At 42.1% G+C, this 17,327-nt stretch overlaps 1 protein-coding gene across 1 annotated transcript; it reads left to right on the top strand.

Annotated features, from left to right (window-relative positions):
* Positions 1-1,064: 1,064 nt before the first annotated feature.
* p4hb (prolyl 4-hydroxylase, beta polypeptide) lies at positions 1,065-16,858 on the top strand. The gene is made up of 11 exons (XM_080722270.1): positions 1,065-1,403; positions 3,075-3,281; positions 5,126-5,259; positions 7,871-8,008; positions 9,708-9,812; positions 9,986-10,111; positions 10,730-10,930; positions 11,215-11,335; positions 12,443-12,624; positions 13,683-13,790; positions 15,257-16,858. The coding sequence occupies exons 1-11, from the start codon at positions 1,265-1,267 to the stop codon at positions 15,320-15,322; spliced, it is 1,527 nt and encodes a 508-aa protein (XP_080578396.1). The 5' UTR covers positions 1,065-1,264; the 3' UTR covers positions 15,323-16,858.
* Positions 16,859-17,327: the final 469 nt, after the last annotated feature.

The raw sequence follows: 17,327 nt of genomic DNA, 5'->3' as shown, positions 1-17,327 counted from the left end.
GATTATTGTCTTAAGTTAGGAATCATGCAACAAAAACAAAAAATGACGCAAAAGTGTTTAGTCGGGGGCCTTATCAGTCTAAAAGCGCCAGATTTTGCACAGATATAGCCCAGGGCTTGCTCTAATGATTTAGCTAGGGCGCCCGCCCGAGTCGGCGACCTTCGGGGTCGCCACAACGGCCAAATCAAGTTGGGCTCCCATCGACTTTCTATACAGGAGGAAAATACCCAGAAAAACATAGCAAGCATTTGTTTTGTAAAAAAAGAAAAAAAAACTTTTCATCATTTTCATCAGTGTTTTGTGCAAAACAAATGCTTGCAATTGAGTCAGCATTATGACAAACCCCTAGTTAGACCCCTCACATCCTACTTAAATACCCAGAAAAAAAAAGTTTTTTCTGGGTATTTTCCTCCTGTATAGAAAGTCGATGGGAGCCCAACTTGATTTGGCCGCTGTGGCGACCCCGAAGGTCGCCGACTCGGGCGCCCTAGCTAAATCATTAGAGCAAGCCCTGGGCTACATCTGTGCAAAATGTGGCGCTTTTAGACCGATTGGCACGAAATATCCCTAAGGCCTCCGACTATGTGACGTGACAAAAAATGTTTTTGTTGAACTCAAGTCTCCATGGGGTGAATAATAAAAAAAAAACATTTTGAGGGTGAACTACTGCTTTAAAGCTTGGTCCAGGGACCCCCAGGGGTCTTTGAGGGGGGCTCCAGGGCAGGGGACCATAAACTAATATAGCATCAAAATCAGTTTAACAACTTTAAACTTATTTCATACAAAGTGGGCTCCCCACTTTGGGAACCACTGTCTCATATTGATGGCCCCAAAAGAATGGGGGGGGGAAACGATACTGGGCCTACTACTTGCATTTCAATCACACTGTACACTTCACGCTAGAAACGCCAGAGAACTTCTCCAAGTTTAGTTTGTGCACACACAGTGAAAGGAGGTTGGTTGGTGTGTGATGATGGTGATGATGCATTCACTTCCAGGTCTGCTCGGTCGTCGTCCAGTCACATTTCAACACGAACAGCTTTCGACCTGATAAATGCGCATGCGCACTACCGCCGGCCCCTTCTGCGCGCAATGCCACGTTAGTAGCAGTAGACACAACAACACAACGCCGCGTCTATTGCCACTTTAAAACCCCACACAACGCCGATTCTTTAAGCGGAGTTTCAGCTCAAAAGGAGACGCCCGCGTGTCTGCTACACGTCCACTGTCTGTCTGTCAGAAAAAGCTTCTCGCCGTGTGAACTATGCTGAAGTTTGTCCTACTCTGCACACTGGCTGCGGCCAGCAGGGCTGAGATCGCCGAGGAAGATGATGTCCTGGTGCTGAAGAAAAGTATCTTCGATGAGGCGCTGGCGGCTCATCCCGACATTCTGGTGGAATTCTGTAAGTCACAAAAACATTTAACACCTTTAAAGCGGATGGTTTAGCCTTTCATTGACTGGCTGAGGGCTATGGTCAGTTCTTCTTGGCTTGGCTATAGTGAGCGTTAGCCGGGTTCACCTAGCGGCAAACTTTGACGTGCCGATTGACAAGTTAACTGCTGCGCCGCTATAACGGCAGTATTTAACATTGTTTCCGTTATTTTGTGTTTGCAGCAACATTGTAGCCATGTACTCCAGCTGCTGCATCATTCAGCATCATGCAATGTTGCATTGCTTGCTTGAACATATGGATGGAATGGATGGAACATGGGTCTCAAGTTAGATCAGCTAGGCTAATGTTGGCTAACTTGTCAACTCAATGTTAACCTGTGTTGTGCAATGTGATGTGCATCATGCTGATTGCTGAACCATAGCTCGTCATCAACTTCATACTGTTATCTCAACCATTTCAACTGCTCTCCATGGGCGATGGGGGAAAAAAAACTTATTTTCTAAAATCCATACCAGCACAGCACGAGCTTTTTGTTCACTTGGTGCTGGAATGTAACGTATGAAAGGCTGCACAGCCACATACTGCACAATATGCGTGTCGTATAGGTTGATGTGTGTTAGTGGGGTAATTAATGTGTTAAAGCATAATGGTCATGTATTTGATAGGCGTGTCGTTATGTGCCAGTGGTTTTTAACATGACGTGTGGCTTTCAGGAGCTACTCGACTTTCGATTTGCTGGAAGTGGTTTCCTGTTTTTATTTTTGTTGCTGCACCTTCTAAATGTGATGGCTGGGTTTTACTGGAGCTCTAGGCTATGTGTCGTTTTTGTGCAGTTCTTATCTTTTTAGTTATGGCTGCCTGGTGTGTTTTTCCCCCAAGAGGGCACTTTATTTGATAGGCCAGTTTCAGTACCCTGCGGGCCCATCCCGCAGCACTGGTGTCAAACTATTGACCAATTCATTAGCTGGATGACAAGACGTGGGCCAGTCAGAATGGCCCACGATTAGAATTCACCAATGGGGGGGAATATGGGAGGGTGGAATCCTTGTTTGACCACGTATTTATCAGGCTGGGGCGGGACCTTGTTGGGGTTGGATGAGGTTCTAAGTTGACGTGTACTATACTATGCACGTTCACCTGTCTGTCTGTCCTTTGTTGATTCGAAATGGGAAGTTTTTTGGACTGACCGACTGAGGAAATGATTTACATATTACCAGAAGATCTTGTGGATAGTGAATGCTGCGTCATATACGGGAAATGACTATTAGACTTTGACCATCCAACAACAGCTCTAGCACTCTGTACCATAGCTTCTTAATCAATATTATTTGTTCAGCTACTGCAATTATTAACTGCCCCACACAAGAATGGCAGCATATTGTCTATTGATACATATCAATAATTCTCTTGAAATTGTCAAATTATTATTATATGCATGATATCCCTCCATACATATCCTATAAAACCAACCTTCATTTGTATTTAATCTTAGTTGGAGGGCCTTGTCCTGTTACTGCTCTTTATAATTAATGTATTATATTTGTTCCTTAGTTAGTTTTATTTAATTTATTTTAAAGTTCAAAACAACACATTCATGAATTTGGGCTACCAGCAGTCTTTCAAGCACAGCTCTTCTCTGTACTACAGTATGTTAATTCCAGTCTGCTGTGTCCTTCTCAGACGCCCCATGGTGCGGTCACTGCAAAGCTCTGGTACCAGAGTATGCCAAGGCTGCTGGCATGCTGAAGGCGGAGGGTTCAGCGATCCGCCTGGGTAAGGTGGACGCCACAGAAGAGACGGAGCTGGCCCAGGAGTTTGGAGTCAGGGGATACCCAACCATCAAGTTCTTCAAGGGAGGAGAAAAGGAGTCACCCAAAGAGTACTCTGGTGAGCTTTGCCGTTGTCTTAGCATATATCTGCCTAGATAAGAATGGCGTTCAATGTTGCAGTATAATTGTGTCTTAATGGTTACTTTCACTCTATTTAGATCAATTGGAGGCTTGCCAGGGATTCAGAATATAATCTTTCCCTGTATAATGCAGTTAAAAGTTGACTTTGAAATGACTGTGTAAATATTTGTACAGTTCATTCTATCTTGGTTTCCCCCATTATAATAATTACTTGAGCCCTCTCTTAATCTCTATATTAAACAATATTTGGCCTCCTGAACAACCTCAAAGAATGGGAGGGTCATTTGGAGCAAAGTTATGTCAACTTGGATAATCTCTTTCTTAGTCAAATGTGTAGATATGATCTATTATACCATTCTGCAGACTGGTGTAGCCAGTCTTCCTTTATCCTGGTAATGTGACTCCCGTAACAGCATAATAATTGGACCAATGAGCTCATGACTTTGGCCTCACATGACTGTGGTGGAATGGAGGGGGGTTCACACGTTCCTCCCATGCGGGCTGCCACCCTCAGCCCAGCTGTGCGATGTGCAGTTCCTCACGTTCCCTGTTCCCTCCTCGTCTGGCTGCTGTTTATGGCTAGAAAAGCAGGGGGAGTTTTGGGAGGTCACGTAGTGGGGACTGCCATGACTCCCTGCCAGTAAACTAGTGCTCTGCTACTCACTGTCTGAGGGCTAAAAGAAGTGCTCTAAAAAAAACACACGCAGAATCCCTTCATACTGTAGGCAGCTGTCTCTGGTGTTGTCTTTAGGGAACCGCACTACCGCAGTAGCAATGCTACTACCCTGTTGCAGCACTGAAAATATCTATTTTAATAGCATTCTATTATTTAAATGTCACGTATATTATAATAAAAGGTGTTATTAAAATGTGTTCATATAATGTACAGGGACAACCAATTAATGGAAATTAAAGGAAATATGATTCTGAAATGTTTGGATAACTTGAAGATGACAAAATGAAAAATAAAATAATTTTAAGTTATTTTTACCTAAAACTTTAACATTCTGTTTTAGCTTTGGGTTAAACGGTATATCCAGGATGTGTCTCTCGTTTCTATATTCAAGCTGACCACAGTAAAGGCAGTGTACATTTCGTCACTGTTGGGCAGAAACCTCGTATCTCATAGCGGATCTACAAGCACACAATGGGCATTGTGTCCTTGTAGATCTGCTATTTTCACTATTTTCAATCGTTTTTTTTTTTTTAAATAACAAAAAAAGGAAGGTTTTGGACATACACAAGGTTTCCACCCGACAACGACAATTCACTTAAACACTGTTTTCACTGTGGTTAGTGTAACCTCTGCTGACTGAAGTGTGAGCCTGACTGGCTCACTCTTCACCAGCAGAGGTTAAACTAACTAAATCTATACAAGTCGAACATGGCAAAGTGAATGGAACCAAAACGACAATTCACTTAAACACTGTTTTCACTGTGGTTAGTGTAACCTCTGCTGACTGAAGTGTGAGCCTGACTGGCTCACTCTTCACCAGCAGAGGTTAAACTAACTAAATCTATACAAGTCGAACATGGCAAAGTGAATGGAACCAAATTATTAAATACAGACTAAGTAGTATTATTAAAATGGTGTCCTCTGCATTGTCTGCAAGTCTAATAATGAAATAATATTACACAAATGATGTGTTGGGCATTATAAGAAGTTCATGTACATTGTTCCTGCTCTGTGTCTGTTCTGCTATGTCAATTTGATTCAAATAAAGCCAGCTAAGTTGTAATCTGAATGGACTTTGTGTTATCAAAAGCGACTTGTAACTGCATGTTGCAGCTACTGTAAATATGTATTTTATTTTCTTGCAGCTGGCAGGCAGGCTGATGACATCGTCAACTGGCTTAAGAAGCGCACAGGCCCAGCTGTGGCCACTCTGGCAGAGGTCACAGAGGCGGAGTCCATGATCGCTGACAACGAGGTGGCAGTCATTGGTTTCTTCAAGGTGAGCTATTGACCTCTTTTTGTCCCCTTTTCCCCATTTTTGAAAATGCCATGCTAGATATTCTTTTCTTCCCCCCCCCCCCTTTTTATTAACTGTGTCATGGTTAAAACAATGAATCTCATATATATTGCATCGTTATTTGTGGTTATGGATTTTAATGCTGACCAGGGAAGGTGGTGATGCACTTCTGCAGAGCTACTGTGGAGGGTGTCCTTGCCTTCCAGTCATAGTCAGTGTGGTAAAAAAAAAAAAAAGAAAAAACACTCATCAGAGGAGACAGGGAAAGAGTTGTATACATGGCGTTGAAGATCATTGGCTATAACCTAACTTTTCAGTTGAAATGTTCATTATGTGTATTATTTCTCCTTATATAATTATGTTTATCATCAAATCCCAAATCTGACAACTTGCTTTATTTGCTCAATAAATCTCTATACCTAGAACAAGTAAATGGTACCAACATAAATGACAGACTAAAGCTGGTTTTCCATACCACTTTTTAGCCTGACACTACACGACACGGCACGACACCGCACCGCATTTTTTATGTAGGTTTTCCACTACAGTACCCCCCCCTCCTCTCCTCCTCCCCTCTCCCCCTCCTCCCCTCCACTCCCGAAAGAAATCGACGCCCCTTTCAACATATGGATACTCTCCTCAGTCTGTAAACACAACGGAGATGCTAACTTGCGCTAATTATTTTTAGAGATGTGGTGGACAATGTTTTAGATGCCACACACTCACACAGGTCTTCATCGAGTCTTTACAACTATAGCGACGACTAACGTCGGGGTGAACATAGTCAAATAATAACTTTATTGGCCAAACTACACAAAGAAGAGTAGAGGCTAGTTGCGCTAGCATACATGCTAAGCTACAGTACAGTACATGTAGGCTACTGTAGATTCTTTTCCCCATTCAACACGGAGATGTGGTGGACAATGTTTTAGATGCCACACACTCACACAGGTGTTCATCAAGTCTTTACAACTATAGTGACGACTAACGTCGGGATGTTCATGGTCAAATAATAACTTTATTGGCCAAACTACACAAAGAAGTAAGCTAATGTAGAGGCTATGCTAGCGCAGCAACAGTACAGTACAGTACATGTAGGCTACTGTAGATTCGTTCCCCCATTCAACACACGCAGTTACAAATACAAACAGGAGACATCTCACAGATCTATATAAAATAACGGATTGCCGACGCATTTGCCGTTGATAATTGTGACTCGCGACGATATAGCCTATGTGTATGTCCACTGTTTGTGTTGGTTAATGTTCTTGGTGCTTCGTGGTATCTCAACTGCAGGGCTGGGGAACACAATTCTGCCTAATCGTCCTCTTTTAAAAACAGATATATAAAACAAACAGGCTTTGCTTTTATATTTGATTTGCAGCCGTGACTGCATACTAAAATCTGTCTCAAGTTGTTGTGTTGAAAGACACAGCTCAGCCGTGAGACTCTGTCTCTGACCAATCAGTATCAGCAGCGTGTATACGTCACTGATTTGGCCTCACTTGGCATAGGGGTACTAAAACGGCTCCACTCGAGAGTGGAGCCGTTTTGGTACCTCGTTAAGTACCACTTTCACACCACTCTACCCAGTTCCTTGTAGTGGAAAACCTGACACAAGTGGGCGGTGTGGTGTGGAGTGGTGTGGAGTTGGGCCTGTGGAAAACCGGCTTAAGTAGTGTCTAAGTCGGAAAGTTTCACAAAATATGTGTGTAGTGCTGTGCAGGATAAGCAGTTCAATTTAAAGCTGTGTAGCAGTTATCAATCTATTACATGTACTTGTGTACTAGTTGGCCAGTGCCTCTTGTTGGTGTTATGTCAAAAGCAGTTTTTTTGCGTTTCTTTGAAATCAAGTAACCTCTGTCCAATCATCAATGTAGTGTCCCTGTCAATACATTTTTTTCATAATTGCTTTACTCATTTCCATGTTAAAAATATTAATATAGCGGAAATAGCAGACCTACAAGCTTTAATGTATTTTTCATATACATTTATTAAATATGTATGTATGTATGTCATATCTATCTCCAGTAGGGGTAAAATACTGTGTGTTCCCCGGAAACATCACCACAGCAATGCATTCATACATTAATACTCCTTTCATCCAGCTAGTGCGAGTTCCCTCTTCAAATCCCTCCCCTCTTTGATTGAGATTCCAAAGTTTTAGTTGCAGGACATCTCGCCTCCTGAAGATGTACGATATTTGAACTGCGATGCACACAAGCACTGTTGGCAGTAGAGCAAGCATTAGCCAACAAGCACTTTAAAAGTGGTTGCGTAGCATCAAGAAATACAAGCATTTTAAAATGTTGTTGCTCAAAAAACTTTTAGAATTCAACATTATGTATGTTAGAATGTATACATGTGTTATACATTCTCTTATTTCATGTTTTGTTACTTGTTACATGTGTTTCTTTTTTTTTTTCTTCGATTTGTCAAATGACAAAATTAACTTAAAATTCATTAACCGAAAGCGAAATATCATTATCTGAAATATTTGTTCAACATCCAAACAGATCAAATAATGTGTTTTAGTTAAGACATATGTATTGAGACATAACGGGTGCGTTGTATATACTTGTCTCTGCTGTAGGATGCTGAATCTGAGGATGCTAAGGCCTTCATTAAAGCAGCGGAATCCGTAGATGAAATTCCATTTGGGATGACCTCTGAGGATGCGGTGTACTCAAAGTTCGAGGTGTCCAAGGACGGTGTTATCCTCTTCAAGAAGGTAACCACGAATGCTTGCTTTCAGTTGTTTGTCTCTTTAGCCTTGTATCCTACAGTGGCACACAAGCAATAAAGCAGAAATGCACAGATGGAAGCCTATTTGTAAACCAAATTGATCTATATGCTAGCCATGCACTGTGTAAATACGTTCTAAACATGTAGTTAGTGGTCTCATTGGCAAAAGTCATGCATGCATAGCCTCGTAAACCCAGGCTTCTTCTGGCGATCGGAAGAAAAAGAAGCTTGGGCGATCGCGTTATGATCACTATTGGAGGAAGTGTAGAATTTCCCTAACCAATCGGAGTCCAGAGAGCGTCGCACCAAATGTGTTGACGTCATGACGCAGCAGCGTTCTCTGCGCTGAGCAGAGGAGCAGAGAGGGGTGGGGGGAGGAGAACACATGCTATTGGCCAGAGACTTGCAGAGAGATTCGCCGCGCCCGCCCATCTGCCTACACAAACTGGTCCGCGTTAGCTCAGAGTGTGCATTCAATACCCCACATGAACATGAGCATGTAAAGGAGAGTTTTGATGACAGCTTGGTGACTTGTGACTGAGGTCACATATTAGCCAGGTAATGTGATCCTGTTAACTCCTGCCATTTGGACTTATGGAGGCTATGTGGTCTTTCACTGCTGTAGACAGTCTCACATTATGCTGCAAGATTTGTCTAAGTTTAGCTCACCGCGTGAAGTATATAGGTAACAGAAATGTTATATTAATAGAAAACTCTCTCAAGCTAAAATTATTTTCATGATTCTAATCGTCTTCCCCGTTAGGATATTCAACACTGGAAAGATTTGTGATCTATATGACTGAGATGGTACATTTCATACCCAGTTATTCACAACACTAATTTGTGAGGTCACAGATCATCACATTTTCTGTCTGCAAAACCATATCGTAATCCCCATCTAGTTTTTGGGAGTCAAATTAGTCATGTTCCAATAGAGCTGGGCTATTAATTGGAAATTTGAGTCAATAATGTATTGGTTTTCCAACACTCATCCTTTACAGCACTGCGCAATCAGATGGACATGGCGGCGGTAACTGAAGGAGTGTGTGTGCTGTTGCACCACATTTATTTACCTCCACTCTGTACCCAGTTGTTTACGCCTAGTTTATTTGATAAACCTCATTATGTCAGGTAAAGATCTGTATCTATCAGGACAGTTTAACATGTATACAGTTGAAAATGTATTAATGTGCATTATTTTTTAAATGTATAACTGTATTTTGCATAATTCCCTAATAACAGCTTACATATAAAGCAAATCTCATGGCATCTGGACTGATGCCCCCTCTTAACCCCCGTTGCATTGCCTGGCAACGGAGCATTGTTTGTAACCCTACCCTGACACAAACAGCAATGATATGTCTGATGCATGCCAATATTTAAAGTAAACAGTAAATAAGAAGAGTGGTCTTTCACGTGTTTATGGCTGTTTACGGGGCTTGAGTTGCATAGCTGTGGTCAATGTCTGAAAAGGTGACAGCTTGGCCCCCACCCACCCTCCGCTATTCTTAATACCCAATATAACTAATTTAGGCTTACTGGGATTTTAAGTGGCTTGTATTGTTGAGGAAATCTGTGTTGGGTGTAGAGTTCAAAGGCAGAGTAAACTGCACCTGCTCTGCTCAGTTTCTATTTGTTGACAAATCTCTGATTCTATCTCCAAATATGTTTTTTCCCCCCCACAGTTTGATGAGGGCCGTAACACCTTTGATGGAGAGCTTACCAAAGCCGACCTCCTGGCCTTCATTAAAGCTAATCAGCTTCCGCTGGTTATCGAGTTCACGGAGCAGGTAATGGTTATAGAGTTATTAACAACCAACACACACCATTTATGGAACACGTAAAACTTCTTTCACCTGGTGTTCATTGCTACAAAATGATAAGAAAATGTGCTCCTGTTTCCCATTTAATTACTCTATAAATTGTGTGAAACTGATTTTGTTTTTGTTTCTCCCCCCCCCAGACTGCCCCTAAAATCTTCGGTGGAGAAATCAAGTCCCACATCCTTATGTTTGTGCCAAAGGGTTCTTCTGACTTCCAGGAAAAAATGGACCAATTCAAGAAGGCAGCAGAAGGCTTCAAGGGCAAGGTGCGTGTACTGTAATTAATGTTGCCTGTGACTGGTTAGACTCTAGTCTTGATGTCCTGTGACAAATAAAAGTATTCCATGCATTTATTATAGGGAGGATCAAAAGAGGTTGCACACAACCGTAAAAGCTTTTAAAAGCAGGTGCTGAACTTCACATTAAAACAGAAGAACATTTTATAGTTTGCACACAGTAGCTCCCTTCAATAAAGGTTTGAAAGGCAACATTTATTTTTCTTCTATGCATTCATTATAGACCACCAAGTCAGAAATCACAAGGCATTGCTTGACGTACTCAGGGAAGATGAGATGGAGTTTATGCAGAAACCAGGTTCACCAGTTTAGATTAAGAGTTAATTCATTTGACTGGGAGGGGGGGATATAATTATCTGTAGCATCAATATTCACTCAATATTTGTGAAGGACAGTGGATCTAGTCTAAAAAGAAATTCTGTGAACCAAGGGTACAAGTTTCTTACTATCCGTAGGTAAGTAGTTTAATTGTACTTTTGCTCTTTTCATGAGGGGATCAGGGGATGTTGCATTTTACAAATGGCAGCTATCCAAATTAACTATGAAGGTACTACTTTGACTCTAACTACTAAAACGTGTGTGTTCCAGATCCTGTTCATCTTCATCGACAGTGATGTCGATGACAACCAGCGCATCCTGGAGTTCTTTGGCCTGAAGAAGGAGGAATGCCCCGCCATCCGTCTCATCACCCTGGAAGATGAGATGACCAAGTACAAGCCAGAGAATGAGGCCATCACTGCTGAGAGCATTATCGCATTCTGCACACTATTCGCAGAGGGCAAACTAAAGGTAAAAACAAGAGTGGTCCACCATGTGGTAACGTAACACATTTGGAAGATGGTGTTGGTTCTATTAGAAAATAGTCAAAATTATATTTGAATATTCTTTGTTTACAACAGAAGTCTTTAACTAATTTAACTAACTTAATGGACTGACCTATTTATATTTTCAAATCACACCATAGATTGAGTTTTTAAAAAATGGCTTACAGTGAAGATTTGTAATTTTGGTTCTAATTGATTAAAATCGAGGTGGACCAGTATTTTTGTTAAATATTTTCTTCTTTTTTACAGCCCCACCTCATGAGCCAGGACATTCCTGAAGACTGGGACAAAACCCCTGTGCATACCCTGGTGGGCAAGAACTTTGAAGAAGTTGTCTTCGATCCCAAGAAGAACGTCTTTGTAGAATTCTGTAAGAGCCTTTTCCTGTCTCTTGAATACCACTAGTTTACTCTTGACCACAGGTGTAGTAGATTGAATAGCATGAAATCCTTCTTTACCATTTATTAGCTATTTCAGCTGAGTGGATTAACAAGTTCACCTTTCAAGTGTTTATTTTCAAACACTTTTGAATATACTTCATCAGAGGGAGACTGCATTGCCCGCTATATTGAGACTCTCGTGTCTGAAACGTTAATCTCCAACCATCCTTGGTTAGCCCCTACTAAGCCCCAAATACCTTAGAGGTAATGATGCACTGTTCAAGTTCATGCCCTGTCAACTTCCCTCCACAAATTAATGTGTTATCTAATACTTGGAGTTAGACGATGTCAAATTAAATATCGTTACAAATAGTAGCTGGAGGATTTCCTAACAACTGGAGGAATTTTCCATTGCTGGACATTGATATTGGCTATGATTAGTCACTCACTGGGGGGTACCCCCACACAGTCTGACTGGTAAAGTGGTATATCCTAGGCTTGTGGGTGGGGGACATTAAGCTGTAGGCACACCTGTTTTTAAATGTCAACAACATCCTTAGCTATAGCTTTCTAGCTTTATGCATGCATCTGTGAGTATAACATTTAATATAACTTTAAAATGTTTCTGTAGGTTTTGGGGCCGTTATTTGATAGTGACATTGGAGAGAGACAGGAAATTACAGGAGAGAGGTGGGGAGAATTGAGCCTTACTGGTATGCTCTTTTTAAATGTATTAATTAGTAAGAAAAGAAAAGTAGTTAGATCAGTTATGCTCATGTCACCATGACTCAGCCATAACAGCCTGTCCATATATGGGCATATACTACTGATGACATAAATCTCCATATATGGGCATATCCGTCAGATTGGCTGTGCGACGCAAGGTGTGAAAAAATTGTGAATTGGTTAAAAAAACGAATCCGTCAGGCGTCAACACCCACTAGGTGTCCTAAACTGGGCTGTTAGCTGCATGTAAGATTTCAAATGTAGCAGTGTCAACTCCTCTCTGGTGGCTGTTTGTATCTTTATCACATTAACATCTGATGTTAATGTGTACTACTTAACTTAAAATCTTTAATTGTTTTTCCGCATTACAGATGCACCCTGGTGTGGACACTGCAAGCAACTGGCCCCCATCTGGGACAAGCTGGGAGAAAAGTTCAAGGACAGTGACGATATCGTAGTGGCCAAGATGGACTCTACAGCCAATGAAATTGAGTCAGTCAAAGTCCACAGCTTCCCCACGCTTAAATTCTTCCCTGCAGGAGATGACCGCAAGGTGAGTGGCTGCTTCACTTCGCAGCATGGTTACACTTCCATGACTAGTTGCTGTGGTTCATGCTTTGTGTGTGGTGGCGCGGGGGGTGCCATTTCACTATTCCATCCTTTTTGAAAGCTGAGCCTCTCACCCTGACAGTGAGATTTAATACTTGACCTCATTTATAAGTGCTTGGTCTATTCTGTCGGTGTCAACAACGCTGCCTTCATGGTTCTCTCCCTTCATGGTTCGCTTCTGCTTCCAGTCGCCATCTCTTTCTCTACCACCCATAATATTATCTGTCCTATTATAATAATTCCCTTATTGGATTCAAAGATATTGCTACATACTCATACAAGCAGTTAGATGTTTGTCAAGCAGGCTGAATGTGTGGATACGAATGTCCAACGCATATACTGTACTGTAGTATAAAATGTATTATACAGGTCATGGCCGAAGTGAGTTATAAGTGTCATTAAAGGTTTTAATTTTGCTAGTCGCATGCTGAAACCTGAGCCCGCTGGCCTTGTGAGTTGGTTCACCATTGTTGACAGTTGACCTGACCACCATCCTGCTCGATTATTTACTTTACCCTCTTAAGACCCTCTGCTCGAGTCCCCCCCAACAGGCCCTGTGGCACCACCTTTCTTATGCTGACATTCCCATACATACAAGACATTCCCATACATACAACCTTCACTTATACGGACTGGTGGCCATCTCTACGTCCCAGTTGCCCAGTTCAGCAGGTTTAATTGGGTGCCATGTGGATTGGCTGCCCGCCAAAAACTGAAAGTTTAGAGTTTTAACTGAAGCATGGAATGGAACAGAACCTGAAATGGCCTAGAAATGGAGACAGTGGGCATGGACTGCTGTCAGGGATGTTATGATCACGTTGAGATTGAAACAACTGAGTCTGCAGGCCAGGCAGAGCTCTGTAACTGTCCTCAGAACCACTTTTTAACCTTAACAGTTTTTGCCTATTCAATCTGCCAAACTGGTATATTGGGGGGATTGACTATGGTTTCTGCATAAATTACATGTTTGCACATTTAATAGTAATGACATTTGATCAACAGGTCATCGACTACAATGGAGAGAGAACGCTGGAGGGCTTCTCCAAATTCCTGGAGAGTGGTGGTACGGAGGGTGGTGCACCAGCTGGAGAGGAGGACGAAGATCTGGAGGTAAATTAAGCTCTTCATTTGCACACCTTTTGGTCCCATTAAAATGCAATTGTAGCCTTGACTTCTAGCCCACAAATATTCTAGTGCAAGCTTTTAGAGCTGCGTAAATGACCACCAACTATCTTTGGCACAAACCATCGTTTTCTTACAGTGGGATGTATTTTAAGAATTCTATAAGGTTTTAATCCAGGGCTGCCAACCCTCCTGAATTCAGCAGGAGTCTCGTGAATTTTGACCCCATCTCCTGCGGTACTCCTGAATCGTCATTTCTCCTGAATTTCTCCTGGAATGGGGGATTTCCATGGCTTTGGCAAACTAATTGAGCAATTCTTCAAAATCTTGTTGGTTGGCTTTAAAAAACTTGGGAGTTTGTATTAGTAATGCAGAGGGTCAATCCAGAATGGTTTTCCGACCCTTGGATGCCAAAGTAGCATCGACATTGCCCTCGAATTCAGCAATAATTGAAAAATCTACAATAAATGAATCAATTATAACGAATTATGTTATGTCACTGCAATAAAGATGATTATTATTATTATTACCTTAGCTTAGAATCTATTAATTCCCGCACGTACTACCACACCCCCATAGAAGTCGGAACAGCTGACTGTCGTCTGCTAATGCCTGCTGGTGCTGTTTACAGGGCTCTGCCTGGGGGCCCATGCCTCTCTATATGGTTAAATCATTGGCACGTCACGTGCAGCCCGTGCTGCAGCATCCACATACCATTCACTGTCTTAAATCGTCAGCACTTATACCGCCCCTTCTACTATGTCCAGCACTTAACTTGAGCTGCTTTCTATACCTCCATGGGATAGGCATGAGGGAATACTAGCCTTGCAAATGATGTCATAACCTATATGAAAGGCAGGGGTTACACATTCTGTGGCTGAATTGATTTGCACAGATGGCCCATTAAGGAATATGTGTTTGACTGTGTGGATACTTAGGCGTTTATATATGGAGCGCTAAGCCCGATTCATACTTTGTCGCGCACGTGCTGAGAATAGAAGCTCACAATGCGTCGTGTGAGCTTAAATGTTTGCCATTGTGTCTGTTTTTGGTGCGACACCATTGCACGACGGAGCATAAATTAGGCTTTACGTGTTATAAATTATGAATCACTCTTAAACATGGTATCTAGTCAATGGTATCTTCCAAACCTCCCAGTAGAGCTTGTTTCTAAGACTCTTGCATAGGCCTAATGCTTAGTGATCAGCCAAAATGAATAACTTTCCTAGTGTGTTCTACTTCTAACCCTAGTGGATGATGATAAAATCATTTTTTATGTATGATCCATATCCACTGATCTATCTAGTACAAGTCTTAGGAAATACAGTACCCCCCCCCCCCCCCTTTTTTTTTCTTTTTTTTCTTCTTTTTTGAATCTTAAATGTGGATCAACTAGTTTCAATGAAGGGTTCCTCAACCTGGCATTAATATGACGGTCCCTTTGTTTCCAACAGGATATGGATGATGTTGAAGAACTGGACGAGGATTCTGACGGCGAGGACGGACATGACGAGTTATAAGAGCAGGCAAAGGAGAGGTGTGCCCCACCCCAGCCCCTCTTACCCGAATCGATCACCAATACCACCTTCACTTCCCTGTGGACCTTCCCTTTCCTGTGAACCTACCTACTACACATTTACGTCAGTCAGTCTGTCAAGTCAGTCAGCATGGGTGGCAAAACCTTTTGGCCGACCACCCCTAGACATTCTACCTTCTAGCTACGATGATGGACTTGTCTTTTCCTTCCGGGGGAAACTCGGTGGAAGGGTGCTCAATCGCTACGGAAGACCTCAATGCCTTCTCTACCAAGATCCACATCAGCAGTTTGCCTTGTATATTTGGAACCAAATGGAAAAATGGCATTGAAATATCCTGTTTTGTTTTGTTTCATGTATTGTACTGTAAAAAGAAAAAATTATAATAATCCCTTGCCCCTTAAAAAAAGATCCCTGCCATTGTCCAGTATGGGATGGGGGGGGCTGCCAGTGTTCTTATCCCCTTGGTAGACATACTGAGGACCAGGGTTTTGTGTGGTGGTTTTGTAAAGACTAATCTCTCAGGGGACTTGGGGCCATCCAATGCTTTGTTTTGTTTGGTTTGGTAGAGTTCACAAAAATACATCAAACTGAGCATGTCCTGTGTAGCACAAATGGCCCCTTGAATGCAATATTGTGCATCGGTAGCCGAGACCAATTTTCTTGGGGCTAACTGTGTTTCAACTCGTTTTTCTCATTCTGCCTTCATTCCCTTACTAAAAAAAATATTCTCAGTTGAGGTTTCTCATTTCAGTATGGCTACTGATTTATTTTTTTAAAGCAAAAAAAAGTTGATGTTTGGTTAAAACTATTTAATTATCTTATTTTCACTATAAAGGTTTGTTTTTATTTTAGATCTGTCATTGTTATGTTTGTACCAGTATGCCCAGCTGTATCCATTTGGCAGAGCTGGGGCTGAGTTGGCCCGTGGACACACTCTCGGACTTGGGATCTTGTGGAGACTAGAACAGTTCTGTTTGGTTGCACTGCATTCACGCCAGTAAGAGATTGTTCATGGTTACTGAAGATGGGCAGTTAGTTCCTTGGAGGGACTGTGTTTTAGGGGGCTGGGTTGTCTGAGAGAAGTGTCCATTATGTCTGAGGAGGGGGAGGGAACAGTGGAACAGCCTCACACACCCTCACCTTCACTGTACCGACCCAATCCTCCTGGCTCTACCCAATGCTCCTGTCCTCAGAATGAGTGTGTTGATAGTGTGTGTGTGTGTGTGTGTGGTTAACATAGCTGTGAGCGTAACATTTGTGCGCATGTGTGATAATTGGAATGGCAGTTTACTACATGTCATTGTACTTTAGTTTTTGTGGGACAAGGTGGTTATGAATGTACTGTATGACTGTTGTGTTGTGTTTTGGATTGGGGAGAAGAGGGTTGAGCAGAGCTGGGTAATGGGGTATGACAGCTGTACATGGTTGAGGGGAATCTTGACAAAGCATTCCATCATATTCAATTTGCTGTGGAAAAGTGAACAATGGTGGCCAAATAAACAAAACTGTTGGAAAAACCTTGAGTTTTGTATTGAAATTTTGTTTTTTAAATAAATAATAGTTTGTGTATAAATGATTTACCAATTCCATGTTATGACTCAGATTGTAGGATAGGATCTGTCAGAAGAGTAGGCCTATGCTGTATAATTGTGAAGACAACTTCTATACGTTCACATACAATTGTTTGTAACATTGTTTATTCCATATAAAAATTGCCTAAAGGGTGGGTGGACCGCTGTCACAAACATCTCAACCTGCGGGACGCACTGTTGCAATCCTCACCAAACCTTGCACAAACTGTTCAGGGGTCAGCCATCAGAATAGTCATGTTAGGGGCCCCCAGTGGCCACAGGCACACCGTTGCTCCGATCAGCACCAAATGTGGCACAAACACAGTTCAGGGGTCTGCCATGTAAATAGTTATACCAGGGGCCACAGGAACACCGTTGCTCCAACGCGCACCAAACTTGGCAAAAACGCTGTTCAG

This window comes from Nannobrachium achirus (genome assembly GCF_963921795.1).
Source record: "Nannobrachium achirus genome assembly, chromosome: 3".
Classification (NCBI taxonomy): domain Eukaryota; kingdom Metazoa; phylum Chordata; class Actinopteri; order Myctophiformes; family Myctophidae; genus Nannobrachium; species Nannobrachium achirus.
The sequence above is the reverse complement of the archived record's forward strand: the minus strand, read 5'-3'. Positions and strand labels throughout refer to the sequence as shown.